Below are 18,384 nucleotides of genomic sequence, written 5' to 3' on the forward strand. Positions count from 1 at the left end.
TATATAATACATTAATTTTGACTATCTGATTGTTTTACAGGTTAATTTTTAAATGGCTACTAAAATACCTATAGAGGCTTATGCACTTTTCTCAAGATTCTTCTATTTTTAAAAACTATGGAATATGACCATCTTTTTATCACTTACAATGGAAATAAACTAATTTTACTAGATATCAATCACCTTTCCAGTAGTGCTCTCCTTTCATCCTGATTATTCTGAACCGTTGCTTCTAATACTGCAATTTCACCCCGTAAGTCATCCGTTTGTTTCTCGAGCTCACTAACTCTCCGTTGACTAGATTGCCACTCCTTCTTCACAGTGCCTAAGTTTTCATTTAATGCTGTAATCTGCATGGTAAGTTTAGCCTCATTTTCTTCATGCTTCTTCATTCCTACTTCCTTTTCTTTTATTTCAGAATGCTGAAAAAAAGGAAAAGTTGGGGGGAAATCTATTACAAAAGTAGTGCAAAATAAATGTAAGTGATTTATTAAATTTAAAATATTGGCAATATAAATACTATTGCTTCTTCGGGAATGGAGGCAGGAGAACATATTTCATTACACATTAATAAAACTGATTCCACAAGCATCTATGTAATATGAATTGGCTCAAAGGTCAAAATGCTGAAATGATGGATAGTGACCATCATGATGGTGAGCTAAAGTGACACAATGTGAGATCTTTCTTTTTCTTCACCAGAGCAGGAAAGACACATATGGTTAGGGATAGCAAGGTGCCCTAGAGACAAAGCTGAAATTTCCTTATTCGTCCCAATTCCATATGCTTTCTTTTCTCTATCAGTCTGCCAAAAACCATTATGAAACCTTCAAATGACTGTTTGAAGTTAAAATTGAAACTCTTCAACTAAAACATTCAATGGCCAAGTTATCTGGGCATATTTGGACTTAATTCAACAGAGGAAAGCCAGATGCTTCCCATTTGGCATGTGCAACTTACGAAAGGAAAAGCAGACTTTGTTCATCATAATTTCAAACTCAAGTTTCTGCTCCCCCTTATTAACATTCGCTTTGACCCAATAAATGGGTTTAACATGACTGGCATTCACACCATTTACCAGATCTACATTGTTGTGGGGTTGTTTAGTTTCTGACACTTAAAAAAAAAAAAAAGTTTTTAAATTTTATTTCATTTCAGGGTTCACTTACAAAAACAGAAATATGGTTACAGGGTAAAATATTTCCAACCACATGTCAGCTATTTAAATAAATCAGATCTCCTTTCTTAATCAAAAACTAAAATGTTAGGAAAGCATTTCAATTAGATCTTATAAGTAGAATGGTCCTCTCACTGGATTGATTTAAAGCTCTACTGCAAAACACACTTTCCCAGATTAACTCACTGACCAACTTAGCTTCTTTCTCAATAAATTCTTTCTTCAGCTCCTCTTCTTCCTTTTTCACCTGGTCTTTTAGTATCTGCTGATTTCTCTTCTCCTGTTCAACAGCTGCCTTCAGGGAGTCCGCTTTTCCTTGAAGTTCTAATTTCTGCTGAATTAGAAGCTGTTTAGCATCCTTAAGATTTGTTATCTCCTGTTGAAAAAGTAGGGCCAAAAATAAATCATCCTTCATAGTAAATATTTCAAAATGTGGCTAAAATTTATGCAATTTATCACAATAGATCAAATATAGGTTTTACCCACTTACGAAATTCTTAAAGTTCAGTATTTTAAAGAATTGGTTAAAAAGATACAAGATTATAATATGTCCTGCTCAACAATCATTTAAATCCAGGTGACAAAAATGTATACGTTTTGATTATGTGGAGAAAAAAAACAAACTGTACTCTCTATTTTCCCTTTCCTCACTTAACATTTACTGGTCATCATTTTGTTATCACACACTGAGTTAGGTTCTGGGGATATAACATAAAGATGAATTATACACGTTCCCTGATTTAAGGAAGTCGCATTCTAGAGGACAGAGGAATATCAAGAGATAATTAATTATGAACCAAAATGATAACTATGCTGACAGACATAAAGGACATTATGAGTGCTCTCAAGAAAGAATCTAACCTTTTTTAAGAAATTAGTATTTTACAAAGCAAATAATAGACTATTAGTTTTCTTCAATGGCTGCCCTATCTATGCTTATAACAGGTAAAATGTTAAAAATAACAGATTATGAAAGGACTTTAGGAAGAAAAATAATTGAACAAACAATCCCTTTAAATCTTACTTCTAAACTCTTTCATATTTTGAAATTTACTACCTGTGAGCATAATTTTCTAAATCAATACATCTCTTGATTATCATTTCAATGAGATCCAAAGTCTTAGGGTTACTTTGCTTCATTTGGTAATGTGAAAACAAATGTAACAATTTCAATATGTGTACGGGTATTATGCAATACAAAAGCACTCTGGCAAGAGTGTTTGTCAGAAACAACAGAACAATTTGCCTAGCACATAGCAAGTTCTCAATAAATAAATAAATATGTATGTGTATATATATTTCTTTAAAGAGCAATATAACACAGAAGGCAGGAAAAATGTTTATCTTAACATACCTTTATGCTTTCTTGTTTGTGGGACTTGAGCTCTTCGTTTAGTTTAGTGATTTCTTTTTCTTGTCTACATTTAATTTCTTCTATCTCTGCCAATTTAGACTTTTCATTTACTAGTTCTTTTTCTTTCAGTGACTGTAGAAAAATGATATATTTTCTAAAATAATTTTAAAGCAAATACTTAAATGAAAATGGGTGTAATAAAAATGACTGCTACTATTGATGACACTGGCTCTGCCCCTTTCTACCTAACTTGAGCAAATTACTTACCCTCTCTTGGTTCTCGGCTGTTTCCTTATTTATACAGTTTGAACAATAATAAGAAGATAATTGTAAAGATTGAATAGTTACAGTTAATATTGTGAGATAAATTGTACCTGGTCAGAGAAATGATACTGCAAAACTACCATTCTTACTCTTATAACTCCTATTTTACTACTATCACTATCTTTATATAAGGTATCTAGTTAGGAGCACTACATATTATCTCAGTTAATCTCTAGTATATGTAGATTTTTAAATCTCCATTTTCCAGGTGAAGAAACAAAGGTTTAAGAGACATAAAATAATCTATCAGAGGTAGAGCCAAAACCAAACCAAGTCTGTATGATCTAAAGCTCTCACAACTAAACTCCTATAAACAACATTTTTTTTCTTTTTGAAACAGGGTCTCATTCTATCACGCAGGCTGGAGTGCAGTGGTATGATCATGGCTCACTCACTGCAGCCTTCACCTCCCAGGCTCAAGCTATCCTCCCACCTCAGTCTCCCGAGTAGGTGGGACTACAGGCGTGCACCACCATGCCCAGCTAAATTTTTTTTTTTAATAGAGACAAGGTCTCACTATGTTGCCCAGGCTGATCTTGAACTCCTGGGCTCAAGCAATCCTTCCTCCTTGGCCTCTGGGAGGGCTGAGATAACAGGCATGAGCCATCAAACCTGGCCTTGTGAACAATAGTTCTGTCAGAATTCTCTAAATTTGAAGCACAAATCATGAATTTCATTCCAGCTTCACCATCACCACACCCACAAAACATTTTTAAATTAAATTTCAGGAATTGAACCACTTAGAATTTACCAAGAATTTCAGGGATTACGCACTACAGAGTAATATCCTGTCAGCTAATAGGAATATATGATTTCAACTATAAAACAAAAAATAAACTCTTTCCTAGGATCTGAATTTTTCTTTCATATAGAATTTAAAGTGATTTTTAAAATGTACTGGTCATATATTAATAAACCAATGCTTTCAACTTTGAAACTTAATAAACTCCTTAGACAATCGGGTTCTTAATTTTAAGAATTCTTAACACTCTTAAGAATTATTTCTAGATCTTTTATTATCTCATTCACACATCTAAAGGATAATACGTTATATGAGAAATAGCTGAGGAACTATATTATCTTTTCTGCAATAACCAAGGGTCTATGGTGTGAAAAATTGACTTGTTTGTAAAACTAAAAAAGAGCAGTAAGAAAAAAGGGTAGAAATAACAAGAAGGCCATTAAGAAGTACTTCCTAGCATTAAAATCCCAATGATCAAAAGTGTCAGAAACTAGAGGTCCCTCTGAGAGAGCTGTTGAAAATAAGGATGATGCCTGTACTGAATAAGAGGTTTGACTGGATGATCTCTAAGACAACTGTAACTCTAAGATTGTAGATTTAGGTCAGAAACATGCAATACCTTTTCTTTCTGAATGTCTTGTAGTGCTTTACATCGCTCCTGCAATTGCTGTTCTTTTTTTGCTGAATCCTGCTCCAATGTAGCTTTGGCAGTCTTCAGTTCTTGAATCAATTTATTTTGATTTCCAATTTGATTTCTGTTTGAAATCAAGTCCTCCTGTGCTAGAGAAAGCTTCTCTTCTACAGACTTACAAAAACAATTTTCCCAAATTATTATATGCCATGTTTTTAGTAAATTCAACAGAAACATAGTTAATACAAACATTGTAGAAAGCAATAAACTATAAAAAGATAGCATATTATACCCTTCAGTAAGGCCAGGTAAAAGAGAAAGAATTCTAAAATATTAACTCTCTTGCTTATAGAAAACATTTATAATATAAAATATTTAGTAAAATGGAAGCAATTCCAAAGCCTCTAAAAATAATCTATTTACTAATAAATATTTAAAGTATTTGCTGAATGTTGATCACATCTTCGATATTGGCTAGTTGATATGAAAGAATACCAAATAAGTAGGGACCATATCAGATACACTCAGAGAACATATATATGGTTAAAGTCATAAGGCAGTGTGAAAGAAAACAATTTTAAAAGAGACACAATTAAATGCTTCATTATGCATACATATACATTTGGTAGGTTGTATGATGTCCCTTGACATGCTAAAAATATTAATAAATAGTATGGTGTTATGATATAGTGGTTTTTGTCCAGGGTTCCTGAATCACAATTCCCACATCCTTTGTTACAGTTTTTTGTTATAATGTTGGGTGCATTAGGCCTCAGGAAACAGAATCTCGTCTCCTGCCCTCTTTCCACTAGTCCCTAGGCAGGCCTCTAATCTTCTTCCCCACCCCATTTTCTGATTGTGGGTCTTAAGACTCTTCCCTGAAAGGGTCCTGCCTCAAAACCTGGGTGAAGGAATGCTTCCATAAAAATCCAAGAGGACTGGGTTTGGGGAACTTCTAGATAGCTGAACATACGGAGGTTCCTGGAGGGTGGCATGCCCAGGGAGGGCACGGAAGCTCCGTGACCCTTCCCCCATATCACCCGACACATCTCTTCATCTGTATTCTCTGTAATATCCTTTATAATAAATCAGCAAATGTAAGTAAGTTTTCCCTGAGTTCCGTGAGCTGTTTCAGCAAACTAATTGAACCCAAAGAGGATGTCATGAAAACCCCAACTTGAAACTAGCTAGTTGGTCAGAAGTTCTGGAAGCCTGGATTTATGACTGGTGTTTGGAGTTGTAGGGAGCAGTCTTGGGGATGGAGCCCCCAATCTGTGGGATTTGACACTATCTCTAGGGAGATAGTGTCAGAATTGAATTGGAAGACACCCAGTAGGTATCTGCTTCTTGGTGTGTGTGGGAAAATCCCCATATGTTTGGTCACAGAAGTCTTCTGTGTTGATGATTGTTGTGGTGTGAGAGTAGAGGAAAAACACAATTTGAGAGAGTTTTTCCTGAAACAAATAGGAAGGATTATTTTGTCATGGAATAAAAGTAACTACTTCACAGCTGACAACCTGATCAAGTGAACAAAAAGAGAAAATTCAGCCAAACATCTGAGGCTTTATCCTGAGAAGGCACACTATCCTCTTCTCATCTATATCGTAGAAGTACTGATTATCATTTAACATAGTCCATAGTTTTTGACTGTTTTAAAACCCAAGTATTTTGAGAAGAAGAAGTTGGGGAAAGGGGAAGCTTTTTCACTCATTACACTTCATTTGGGGACAAATATGGTAACAGGTAGGTAATGGGTATGGTAGGAACCTTGCCACTCTCAGCTGCTACTGCAAAGAATCAGCAGGGTAAGAGATCCAACTGATCTCTTCCATCAGATCTGGAAAAAGCTGATCTTTCTTATTCTGGAGATACAGTTCCTTTGAAAAGGAGGCAGAAAACGTAATTTAGGAAAGGATCCCTGCTGAGTAGGCTTGTATACAGCAAGTACTCAGTAAAAAAAAAAAAAAAGAAAGAAAGAAAGATGAAATAAACAAAGAAAGATCTTATTTATGAGGACTCTTAAGCTTCCTGAAAAAGAAAGTTTACTTCTTACCAGTAACCCAGTTACGTCTTTCTGATATAAATTAAATCTTAATTTTCAGTGACTGCCAGTAGAACACTAAACCCCTTGAGGCTTTTTTCAGGAAAGAATTAACATCAGCTAGTTCTTCACTAATCCGGCAGCTAACCATTAATTGAGAACACTGCTAAGACAGAACACAGGAGAGTATAAGCTGGTCTTTGACTTAAGGGAGTTGAGTACATCACCCAAAAAGCAGAACAGGCATGTAAAATGGAAGCTACACGGGGCAGGAGAGTATACGCTATGTGCCAAATGCACAGAAAAACAGTGAGTGTGAGACGCTGTGGAGTGGGGTTTACAGAAGGCTCTATATCACATGTGGGAACTGACCTATGTGTCACAAAGGGTGAGAGTGATTTCACATAAAAAAGGAGAAAAGTTGACAAAGTCCAGTTCAAACAGTCTACAGCAACTATAATTAGTTAATAGAGATCCTGATCTAATGTTTAAAAATACCAATGCTTGCTAGAGCCTGGAAAGCACCCCTAACCTCTAACCACAAGATTTCCAAAAAGCCCATGGTTTAAATAACAGCCTATAAAATTTTAAACTCACAAAACCCAGTGACTGATTTTTTAAAGTCAAGCTCAAAATTTGGACTGCTCCATGAAATCTTTTCTGAAGATGCCAAGACATATTGTTTTCCCCTGCCTCTGAACTTTCATCTACATCATTCAATGACATAGATGAACATTTATACTTCCATGCATTTTAAATGTTCATCTTTCTTATTGCAGATTATAATAATATTGCATATTATTTCATCTGCTCAGCATCTCTTCCCTTGGAGAACCCCCATTCCCATTCCATCGTTTTGTTGAGACTATCTTTAACCCATCTACTCCCCTTGAAATAGGCAAATCCCTAAATGGATCAAATACCAACCTTGACCCTGATTATGCCAATCACATTACAGTACCCCAGTAAACAAATGATTTCTGCAGTGTTCCATGGTAGCTATTGTTTTTGTCTATTCAGCAAGTTTTCCCATTCTTTCTTAAAAAAAAAAAAAAAAAAAAAAAAAAAACCTTCATATTTTTAGTTGTTTTTTCTTGATTGCTGATGAAATGATATAGTGAGAGTACTAGGCTAAGAAGATTTATATTTAATTCTAAATCTATTATCCTAGAATTTTCACTTCACTCAGGGTGTAAGTTTTACAGTTAAATTCTACCTCTACATTTCCTGGACAACAAAGAGTACTGTACTGCATAGCCAATCTGAAATATCCAGTCAACAAACTTAAGTACTTCATAAATAATCCAGCAGATGGGGCTAAAGGCATAGATCAGGCCAGGCTACCTTCCATTCTACTGGTGTCTAGGTATATACTGTTAGCCCATGCTGTACACTGTCAACCCATGGCAGACAGCCTTGAAGTAGTTAGCTGCCATGTTACAAGGCTCTGAATCTCTCCTCTTCTCTTATACACAAGACCATCCAACATCACTGAAGCAAAAGAAAAATAATAACTGATAGCCATCTCTTATCCTAGTCTATAAATATCATCTGAACTTCCCTAGGAATTTACTATTTTTTTTAAAATTAGCTTCCTAAGTAGTTCATACACTTCTCATTTTAAAAGCATTTTATATAAAATTTACCAATCTTTTGTTTTGTGTAAAAAATTATAGTGAAATGATGAAAGAATGGCAGACTTTGAATCAGAACTAAGATTTAACCATGGTTCTGTTATTGTATAGCAGTAGGTCTATCTTCTCTGCAAAAGGAAGCACTGGGCCTGCTCTCTTTGGCAAAAGCAAGCTTTGGAATAGAGGATCTATCCAAGGTCCCTTAACAGTTGTAAAACTCTATGGCAGCCTTGTCCCTCAGCTTTCTCTCTTTGCCCATATTTACATTTGAGTTATTCTTTCATGTATGAAATTATTAGTACACAACATAGCTTTCAAGCATAATAAAAATCGCTGGCTTAATGAAAGAATATCAATCAAATCAATTAACATTGATTAATTTAATGTTGGTTCCTGTTACTAGCTTATGCTTTGGGTAAATGACATCCATATGGAAAGAGTGTGATTTCTATAAGACTTTTCCAATCAATCATTAAGTTTCATCTCTTCTATCATTTAAATATCCTTCAAATTCATCCACTTTTCTCCATCCTTGCTATTACCAGCCCACACCACCATCATCTTGCACTTAGACTACTGCAAAGTCTTCTTCCTGGTCTTCACATTCAGCCCTGTTTCTCATTCCTCAATCTGCAGTGAGTCATTTGCCTAAAATACAAATGTAAGTAACTCCCTTTAGTGCTTCCTCACTGTTTTTAGGCTAAGCCCAAACTCCTCCACAAAGCTTCCTTGACTTTCAATACTTTCAATAGTGTTGAAAGGACAAATAATAATAATTTAACACTACCTAAATCTTGTGTGGTATTTTTTCTTAATAACAACTATTGCTAATTTTTACCTCCAGATAAATAGATAGATACATAGATATTCTATTGGCACTATGAAAATTCTTTTACCCAATTTCCTATCTCTTTGTCAAATCCTTGCAGCCAGGTATGGGTTCAGCCCTTTTGTTTCTTCTCTCTCTCCCATTAATCTCCTCTATTTCATCCTCTTTAGTGTTCATCCCAGTTCTAATCAACTCATACCTCGACTATTAGAATTTATAGAGAAAGAAAGTTAGTAACCTCTTAACTCATCTCTCCACCACTAGTTTATCCCAGGTCCAATCCAAGCTGTCTGCAAACCACTACCAGGTTGTTTTCTAAAGTACTATTTTCTTCATTTTACTCCTCTGTTTGGACTTTTCACTTTTTCCCCTCAAATATAAAATCCAATCATCTTTGCTAGGCATCTAAGATACTTCACGATTTAGATCCAACCTTTTAAACCTTAATTCCAAACATAAACTAGTATACGCCAGCAAGGCAATTATGTTAACTGTCTGCTTGCTTTATTCATTCTCACTATGGCACCTTTTCTCAAATATGCCCCTGAATAAAATTACCTTTCTCTGGAGTCTCTGGGTATTCAAATTCAGGACCTAATCAAGTCCCACATCCTTCATAATTCCCTGTAACAGCCTATGGATAAAATATATGCTCCCTATCTAAATAAAACATTTTAATATTCTTTCATTCTCAGACTTTTGTAATATGCACTTTAAATTAAATAAACAAAATCCCAAACATAGGAAAGAAACAGATAAAGCATTTCCCCTTAACAAAAAGAGAGAGAGAAAAAAAACTGGCTGAATCTTCTGTGAGAGAACACAAATATTCCATTTTCCTTAGAAAACTGGTACCTTCCTGTGACCTAAAAATTGTTTACCCTTTTCCCATTATCCTTCAATTTAATAAACTTGATACTTTATCTAATCAAATAGTATTACCAAAGACAAAATTCCTATACATTGTTATATAATTAAGGGTAAGTTTATTTTGAGCTATAATCTCCTAATTTTAATCATTAGGCAATCCAGTAATATTGGGAACTTGACAAATATCATAACTAACGTCAGAATTGCCTGACCAACAATGGTAAAATTGCTTGCATTTTTTCACAAGTGGTTTACATTTAAAACTTAACAGCAGCCTATCTTTAAAGTTATTCACACATAAAGACAGCATAATACTTACCTAAGTTAACAGTGTCACAATTAAGATATATCCAAATTATCTTACTATTATAAATACGTCATTTTAAAATGCCCACATTTTAAACAATTTTTTAAAGCATGCTAATACAAAATAACAATTTAATAGAAAACAGCATACTATTCCACAAATACTAACATTTCCTTGCCCATTTGGATTCAAATAGATCATTTAATAAATGTCTATAAAACTTACTGAGATTTTATGGTACAGTATAGTTTACTATACCTTAAGATCTTGCCTGGTGGCTAGAAGTTCAGATTCCCTCCCATAGAAATCAGATTGAAGCTGTTTGAAAGTTTCCTGACTTTTTTCATAGTTGTTCTGTAATACTGATATTTTCTCTTTCTCTGCTGCAAGTTCCTGGGCTGCCTGTGTTAACTGTTGCTGTAGTTTATTCTCAAGCTCTGTCTGAAACATACAATAGTTATTTAAAACAGTATGCATTCCAAAAACCAATTACAAATATAAAGTAAAATCCAGACACCTAGAAGAAAATTCCAAACAATAAGATGAACTGTACTTATGCCCCAAATTTCTACCTCAATAAGGTAAATTACTTATAACGTAAAAGAATTACAAAATCTAACAAGTCTCAATTTAAAGACCATAAAATACAAAAGTAATTAATTTTTTCTTTTTTTTTAAAAGGCATTTCACTGGGAAGTACTATCAGGTCTCGGGAGAAAGAGTAACAACTACATTCTGAGGGAGCATGCAGTGCTACATGCCTCAGCTGACGTAATTTAAGGTGGAACTAAGGGAAACTTGTACATGAAAGAAAGTAAGAAACCATTACTTTGTTGAAGTATTAATATATAGTTTCTACTCTTAGAAATTCAAGAATAACTTAGGAATCTACAGGTTATCTTGATTAATATCAAGGCAGAAAAAGAAAATCTCACAAAGTTTTAAAGCTCCTCTAAACTCTAAACTTGTCTTTAGTCTTCAAGAAGATTCAGGAGATATGCACAAATTATGACATAGTTAAAACATATACATATGCATAGTATGAAAAATAGGTATTTGACTTTCAAAATACACTGCTTCAATAAAATTGCTGTTGAAGTCATTAATGACTGCCATGTTCCAAAATCCTATATTCTTATCCTTGTCAACTTCTTGACCTCTCAGTTGTACCTGATATAGTTGATTATGTCTCCTTCTAGAAACACTTTCTTCAACTGGTTTCCAAGGTACTTTATATTTTAGGTTCTCTTCCTACCTTACTGGTCATAACTTCTCAAAGTCTTTTACTAGCTCCTTTTCTGCTGCTACTTCTGTGAATGTTGAGACACCCCAAAGTTCTATTGCTGGTCTTCTTTTAATCCATAGACTCTCTCCTTAGAAGATCTCAACTAGGCCAGGCATGGTGGCTCACGCCTGTAATCCCAACACTTTGGAAAGCTGAGGTGGGTGATCACCTGAGGTCAGGAGTTCGAGACCAGCCTGACCAACATGGTGAAACCCCGCCTCAACTAAAAATACAAAAATTAGCCGGGTGTGGTGGCAGACACTTGTAATCCCAGCTACTCAGGAGGCTGAGGCAGGAGAATTGCCTGAACCCAGGAGGTGGATGTTGCAGTGAGCCGAGATCACACCACTGCACTCCATCCTGGGCAACAGAGAGACGCCATCTCGAAAAAAAAAAAAAAAAGAAAAAGAAAAAGAAAGAAAAGAAAAAAAAACCGGATCTCGACTAGTCCCAGGCTTTAAAGATATTCTTTACAACTGACTCCCAAACTTATGTCTCTAACTGCAATCTCTCCATCTGAACTCTGGGTTCTTATATCTACGTATCTTCCTGATGTCTCCACTTGAATGACTGACATATCTATCTCAAGCAGAAATCTGGGTTCCTGAGAGTAGCCACGAGCATCAAACAGCTGCTACTTCTGAGCCTGCCTCGGAGAGGGGGGTCTGCCATTGCTGAGGCTTGAGTAGGTAAACTAAGTGGCCAGGAAGCTCGAACTGGGCGGAGCCCACCACAGCTCAACAAGCCCTACTGCCTCTAGACTCCACCTCTGGGGGCAGGGCATAGCTAAACAAAAGGCAGCAGACAACTTCTGCAGACTTAAAGGTCCCTGTCTGACAGCTCTGAAGAGAGCAGTGGTTCTCCCAGCATGGCTTTTGAGCTCTGGGAACGGACAGACTGCATCCTCAAGTGGGTCCCTGACCCCTGAGTAGCCTAACTGGGAGACACCTCCCAGTAGGGGCCAACAGACACCTCATATAGGCAGCTGCCCCTCTGGGACGAAGCTTCCAGAGGAAGGATCAGGCAGTAATATTTGCTGTTCTGCAATATTCACTGTTCTGCAGCCTCCGCTGGTGATACCCAGGCAAACAGGGTCTGGAGTGGAACTCCAGCAAACTCCAACAGATCTGCAGCTGAGGGACCTGACTGTTAGAAGGAAAACTAACAAACAGAAAGGAATAACATCAACATCAACAAAAAGGTCATCTACACCAAAACTCCACCTGTAGGTCACCAATATCAAAGACCAAAGGTAGATAAAACCACAAAGATGGGGAGAAACCAGAGCAGAAAAGCTGAAAATTCTAAAAATCAGAGTGCCTCTTCTCCAAAGGATCGCAGCTCCTCGCCAGCAATGGAACAAAGCTGGATGGAGAATAACTTTGATGAGTTGACAGACACAGGCTTCAGAAGGTCGGTAATAACAAACTTCTCCAAGCTAAAGGAGGATGTTTGAACCCATCGCAAGGAAGCTAAAAACCTTGAGAAAAAGATTAGATGAATGGCTAACTAGAATAAACAGTGTAGAAATGCAGCTGAAAACCATGGCATGAGAACTTCATGACACATGCACAAGCTTCAACAGCTGACTCGATCAAATGGAAGAAAGGGTATCAGTGATTGAAGATCAAATGAATGAAATAAAGCAAGAAGACAAGGTTAGAATAAAAAGAAATGAACAAAGCCTCCAAGAAATATGGACTGTGTGAAAAGACCAAATCTACATTTGATTGGTGTACCTGAAGGTGATGGGGAGAATGGAACCAAGTTGGAAAACACTCTTCAGGATATTACCCAGGAGAACTTCCCCAACCTAGCAAGGCGGGCCAACATTCAAATTCAGGAAATACAGAGAACACCACAAAGTTACTCCTCAAGAAGAGCAACCCCAAGACACATAATTGTCAGATTCACCAAGGTTGAAATGAAGGAAAAAATGTTAAGGGCAGCCAGAGAGAAAGGTCGGGTTACCCACAAAGGGAAGCCCATCAGACTAACAGCAGATCTCTCGGCAGAAACCCTACAAGCCAGAAGAGAGTAGGGGCCAATATTCAACATTCTTAAAGAAAATAATTTTCAACCCAGAATTTTATATACAGCCAAACTAAGCTTCATAAGTGAAAGAGAAATAAAATCCTTTCCAGACAAGCAAATGCTGAGAGATTTTGTCACCACCAGGCCTGCCTTACAAGAGCTCCTGAAGGAAGCACTAAATATGGTACCAGCCACTGCAAAAACAGGCCAAACTGTAAAGACCATGGATGCTATGAAGAAACTGCATCAATTAATGGGCAAAATAACCAGCAAATATCATAATGGCAGGATCAAATTCACACATAACAATATTAACCTTAAATATAAACGGGCTAAATGCCCCAATTAAAAGACACAGACAGGCAAAGTGGATAAAGAGTCAAGACCCATCAGTGTGCTATATTCAAGCGACCCATCTCACATGCAAAGACGCACACAGGCTCAAAATAAAGGGATGGAGGAAGATCTACCAAGCAAATGGAAAGCAAAAAAACACCAGGGGTTGCAATCCTAGTCTCTGATAAAACATACTTTAAACCAACAAAGATCAAAAGAGACAAAGAGGCCATTACATAATGGTAAACGGATCAGTTCAACAAGAGCTAACTATCCTAAATATATATGCACCCAATACAGGAGCACCCAGAATCATAAAGCAAGTCCTTAGAGACCTACAAAGAGACCTAGACTCCCACACAATAATAATGGGAGACTTTAACACCCCGCTGTTAATATTAGACAGATCAATGAGACAGAAGGATATCCAGGACCTGAACTCAGCTCTGCAACAAGCAGACCTAACAGACATCTACAGAACTCTCCACCCCAAATCAACAGAATATACATTCTTCTCAGCACCACATCACACTTATTCTAAAATTGACCGCATAATTGGAAGTAAAGCACTCCTCAACAAACGTAAAAGAACAGAAATCACAACAAACTGTCTCTCAGACCACAGTGCAATCAAATTAGAATTCAGGATTAAGAAACTCACTGAAAACCGCACAGCTACATGAAAACTGAACAACTTGCTCCTGAATGACTACTGGGTAAATAACAAAATTAAGGCAGAAATAAAGATGTTCTTTGAAACCAATGAGAACAAAGACACAACGTACCAGAATCTCTGGGACACATTTAAAGCAGTGTGTAGAGGGAAATTTATAGTACTAAATGCCCACAAGAGAAAGCAAGAAAGAACTAAAATCGACACCCTAACATCACAATTAAAAGAACTAGAGAAGCAACAGCAAACAAATTTACAAGCGAGCACAAGGCAAGAAATAACTAAGATCAGAGCAGAACTGAAGGAGATAGAGACACAAAAAAACCTTTCAAAAAAATTCAATGAATGCAGCAGCTGGTTTTTTGAAAAGATCAACAAAATTGATAGACCGCTAGCAAGACTAATGAAGAAGAAAAGAGAGAAGAATCAAATAGATACAATAAAAAAATGATAAAGGGGATATTACCACCGATCCCACAGAAACACAAACTACCATCACAGAATACTATAAACACCTCTACGCAAATAAACTAGAAAATCTAGAAGAAATCGATAAATTCCTAGACACATACACCCTCCCAAGACTAAACCAGGAAGAAGCTGAATCTCTGAATAGACCAATAACAGGCTCTGAAATTGAGGCAATAATTAATAGCCTACCAACCAAAAAAAGTCCAGGACCAGACAGATTCACAGCCGAATTCTACCAGAGATACAAAGAGTAGCTGGTACTATTCCTTTTGAAACTATTCCAATCAATAGAAAAAGAGGAAATCCTTCCTAACTAATTTTATGAGACCAACATCACCCTGATACCAAAGCCCAGAAGAGACACAACAAAAAAAGAGAATTTTAGGTCAATATCCCTGATGAACATTGATGCGAAAATCCTTATATAAAATACTGGCAAACCGAATCTAGCAGCACATCAAAAAGCTTATCTACCACAATCAAGTCAGCTTCATCCCTGGGATGCAAGGCTGGTTCAACATACGCAAATCAATAAACGTAATCCATCACATAAACAGAACCAACAACAAAAACCACATGATATCTCAATAGATGCAGAAAAGCCCTTCAACAAAATTCAACAGCCCTTCACGCTAAAAACTCTCAACAAACTAGGTATTGATGGAACATATCTCAAAATAATAAGAACTACTTATAATAAACCCACAGCCAATATCACAGTGAATGGGCAAAAACTGGAAGAATTCCCTTTAAAAACCGGCACAAGACAAGGATGCCCTCACTCACCACTCCTATTCAACATAGTGTTGGAAGTTCTGGCCAGGGCAGTCAGGCAAGAGAAAGAAATAAAGGGTATTCAATTAGGAAAAGAGGAAGTCAACTTGTCCCTGTGTGCAGATGACATGATTGTATATTTAGAAAACCCCATCGTCTCAGCCCAAAATCTCCTTAAGCTGATAAGCAACTTCAGCAAAGTCTCAGGATACAAAATCAATGTGCAAAAATCACAAGCATTCCTATACACTATTAACAAACTGAGAGCCAAATCATGAGTGAACTCCTGTTCACAATTGTTCCGAAGAGAATAAAATACCTAGGAATCCAACTTACAAGGGATGTGAAGGACCTCTTCAAGGACAGCTACAAACCACTGCTCAATGAAATAAAAGAGGACACAAACAAATGGAAGAATATTCCATGCTCATGGATAAAGAAACAATATCGTGAAAATGACCATACTGCCCAAAGTAATTTATAGATTCAATGCCATCACCATCAAGCTACCAATGACTTTCTTCATAGAATCAGAAAAAACTACTTTAAAGTTCATATGGAACCAAAAAAGAGCCCACATTGCAAGGACTTCATGACTAAAACACCAAAAGCAATGACAACAAAAGACAAAATAGACAAATGGGATCTAATTAAACTAAAGAGCTTCAGCATGGCAAAAGAAACTACCATCAGAGTGAACAGGCAACCTACAGAATGGGAGAAAATTTTTGCAATCTTCCCATGTGACAAAAGGTTAATATCCAGAATCTACAAAGAACTCAAACAAATTTACAAGAAAAAAACAAACAACCCCATCAAAAAGTGGGCAAAGGATATGATCAGACACTTCTCAAAAGAAGACATCTATGCTGCCAACAGACACAGGAAAAAATGCTCATCATCACTGGCCATCAGAGAAATGCAAATCAAAACTGTAATGAGACACCATCTCACGCCAGTTAGAATGGCAATCATTAAAAAGTCAGGAAACAACAGATGCTGGAGAGGATGTGGAGAAACAGGAACACTTTTACACTGTTGGTGGGAGTGTAAATTAGTTCAACCATTGTGGAAGACAGTGTGGCGATTCCTCAAGGATCTAGAACTAGAAATACCATCTGATCTAGCCATCCCATTACTGGGCAAATACCCAAAGGATTATAAATCATGCTACTATAAAGACACATGCACATGTATGTTTATTGTGGCACTATTCACAATAGCAAAGACTTGGAACCAACCCAAATGTCCATCAATGATAGACCGGATAAAAAAAAATGTGGCACATATACACCATGGAATACTATGCAGCCATAAAAAAGGATGAGTTCGTGTCCTTTTCAGGGACACGGATGAAGCTGGAAACCATCATTCACAGCAAACTATCACAAGGACAGAAAACCAAACACCGCATGTTCCCACTCATAGGTGGGAAGTGAACAATGAGATCACTTGGACACAAGGAGGAGAACATCACACACCAGGGCCTGTCGGGGGGTGGGGGGCTGGGGGAGGGATATCATTAGGAGATGAGTTGATGGGTGCAGCAAACCAACATGGCACATGTATACCTATGTATCAAACCTGCGTGTTGTGTACATGTAACCTAGAACTTAAATAAAAGAAAAAAAAAGCTGCTACTTCCCCCAATAAATGGCATTACCAACTACCGACATGCACAAACCCAAGTTATCCTTGATCCTCTTCCTATTACCTCTCACTTTCGAATCTATCAGAAAGTCTTGATGACTCAACTTCCAAAATATATTCACAAATCATTATAATCATTCACAAAATCCTTTATTTTCCCTTTAGTCAAACCCCACCATTCTCTGTTCTAAATTCTCCAATAGAGTCCAATTGCCCTTAGAATAAAATAAACCATTCTGTTATCTTTTATAATTTGCATATAAATGATCTGGTCCCTGTCTAATTATCTGAGCTCATCTCATGTTACCTTCTCCCTCACAACCAAATTTAACCATATTGGTGATCTGTTTTTAGAAAATACCAACAACAACTCAAATCTCTTCAGCAAAGCTTCTTTGATCACCCAACCTTTAGTAGAATTATGTCCCATCACTATCTTTCATACATCTCTGTTTAGTTTCTCTACCCACTGAAGTATAAGCTCCACAAGAACAGGTCCCATGTCTGTTTTGTTCACAGCTATGTCTTCAGCACCTAGAATTGTGCCATGGCATAAAATAAGTGCCTAGTAATATTTCTGAAACAAGTGAATGAATGACAAATAGACTGGAGGGCCTGGAACATTTATTAAGCTATATTAACAGCCTAGATAAGAGGAAAAGAAACTGGACTAAGGCTGCAGCAGAGGAAAATGAGAAGGATGGATTCAAGAAAGCTAGGAGACAGAGTGATAGGAATTGGTGCTAACTGCCTATGGGGGAGCAGAGAGCTGATCTCCCTATACAGTATCTGATAACATCCCATGCCATCTTCCTTTCATAGAGTTCTTCTTCCAATTCACATTGAAGAATTCGTGGATATCTTTTTCACATTGAAGGTCATAATGCACTTACACATTTTCTTTTCTAAAATACTACTTCTTTTCTTTAACATTTTTTCACAAATCTAGGTTTCTTACTCTTTAATTATTGTTCTGACTCTTAACTAAGCTCTCTGTGAAGTCTCAATAATGGCCATAATAGCTCTTTGGGCTCATGTTTGGGCTTTCAATATTTTTCCTCTGACAAACTCATTCGTTCATTTTTTTAAAATGATTAAGAGCTTATTTGCTAGAAAAGACAAAGTTCTCTGTCTTTGAGGAACTCAAATCATTAGTGAAGAAGTTAAATGAAAAAAAAAAACAGATAAATTCAACAGTTTGATAACTGCTCCATTATATAATACAGTTTTCTTTTGCTTTATATTTTGCTCT

At 36.6% G+C, this 18,384-nt stretch overlaps 1 protein-coding gene across 2 annotated transcripts in view; it reads right to left on the reverse strand.

The window, feature by feature from the left end:
• The window catches only part of EEA1 (early endosome antigen 1), a 153,920-nt gene that overhangs the window by 1,921 nt on the left and 133,615 nt on the right, over window positions 1-18,384 (reverse strand). For both annotated transcript variants that reach the window (XM_032170894.2, XM_058424977.1), the window contains 5 exons: window positions 10,168-10,350; window positions 4,217-4,402; window positions 2,532-2,663; window positions 1,368-1,553; window positions 184-422 (listed from right to left, as the gene is read on the reverse strand). In XM_032170894.2, coding sequence (XP_032026785.1) covers window positions 184-422; window positions 1,368-1,553; window positions 2,532-2,663; window positions 4,217-4,402; window positions 10,168-10,350 — 926 coding nt within the window. The remainder of the gene's footprint in view (window positions 1-183; window positions 423-1,367; window positions 1,554-2,531; window positions 2,664-4,216; window positions 4,403-10,167; window positions 10,351-18,384) is intronic.

This window comes from Hylobates moloch, unplaced genomic scaffold (assembly GCF_009828535.3).
Source record: "Hylobates moloch isolate HMO894 unplaced genomic scaffold, HMol_V3 SCAFFOLD_12, whole genome shotgun sequence".
Lineage (NCBI taxonomy): Eukaryota > Metazoa > Chordata > Mammalia > Primates > Hylobatidae > Hylobates > Hylobates moloch.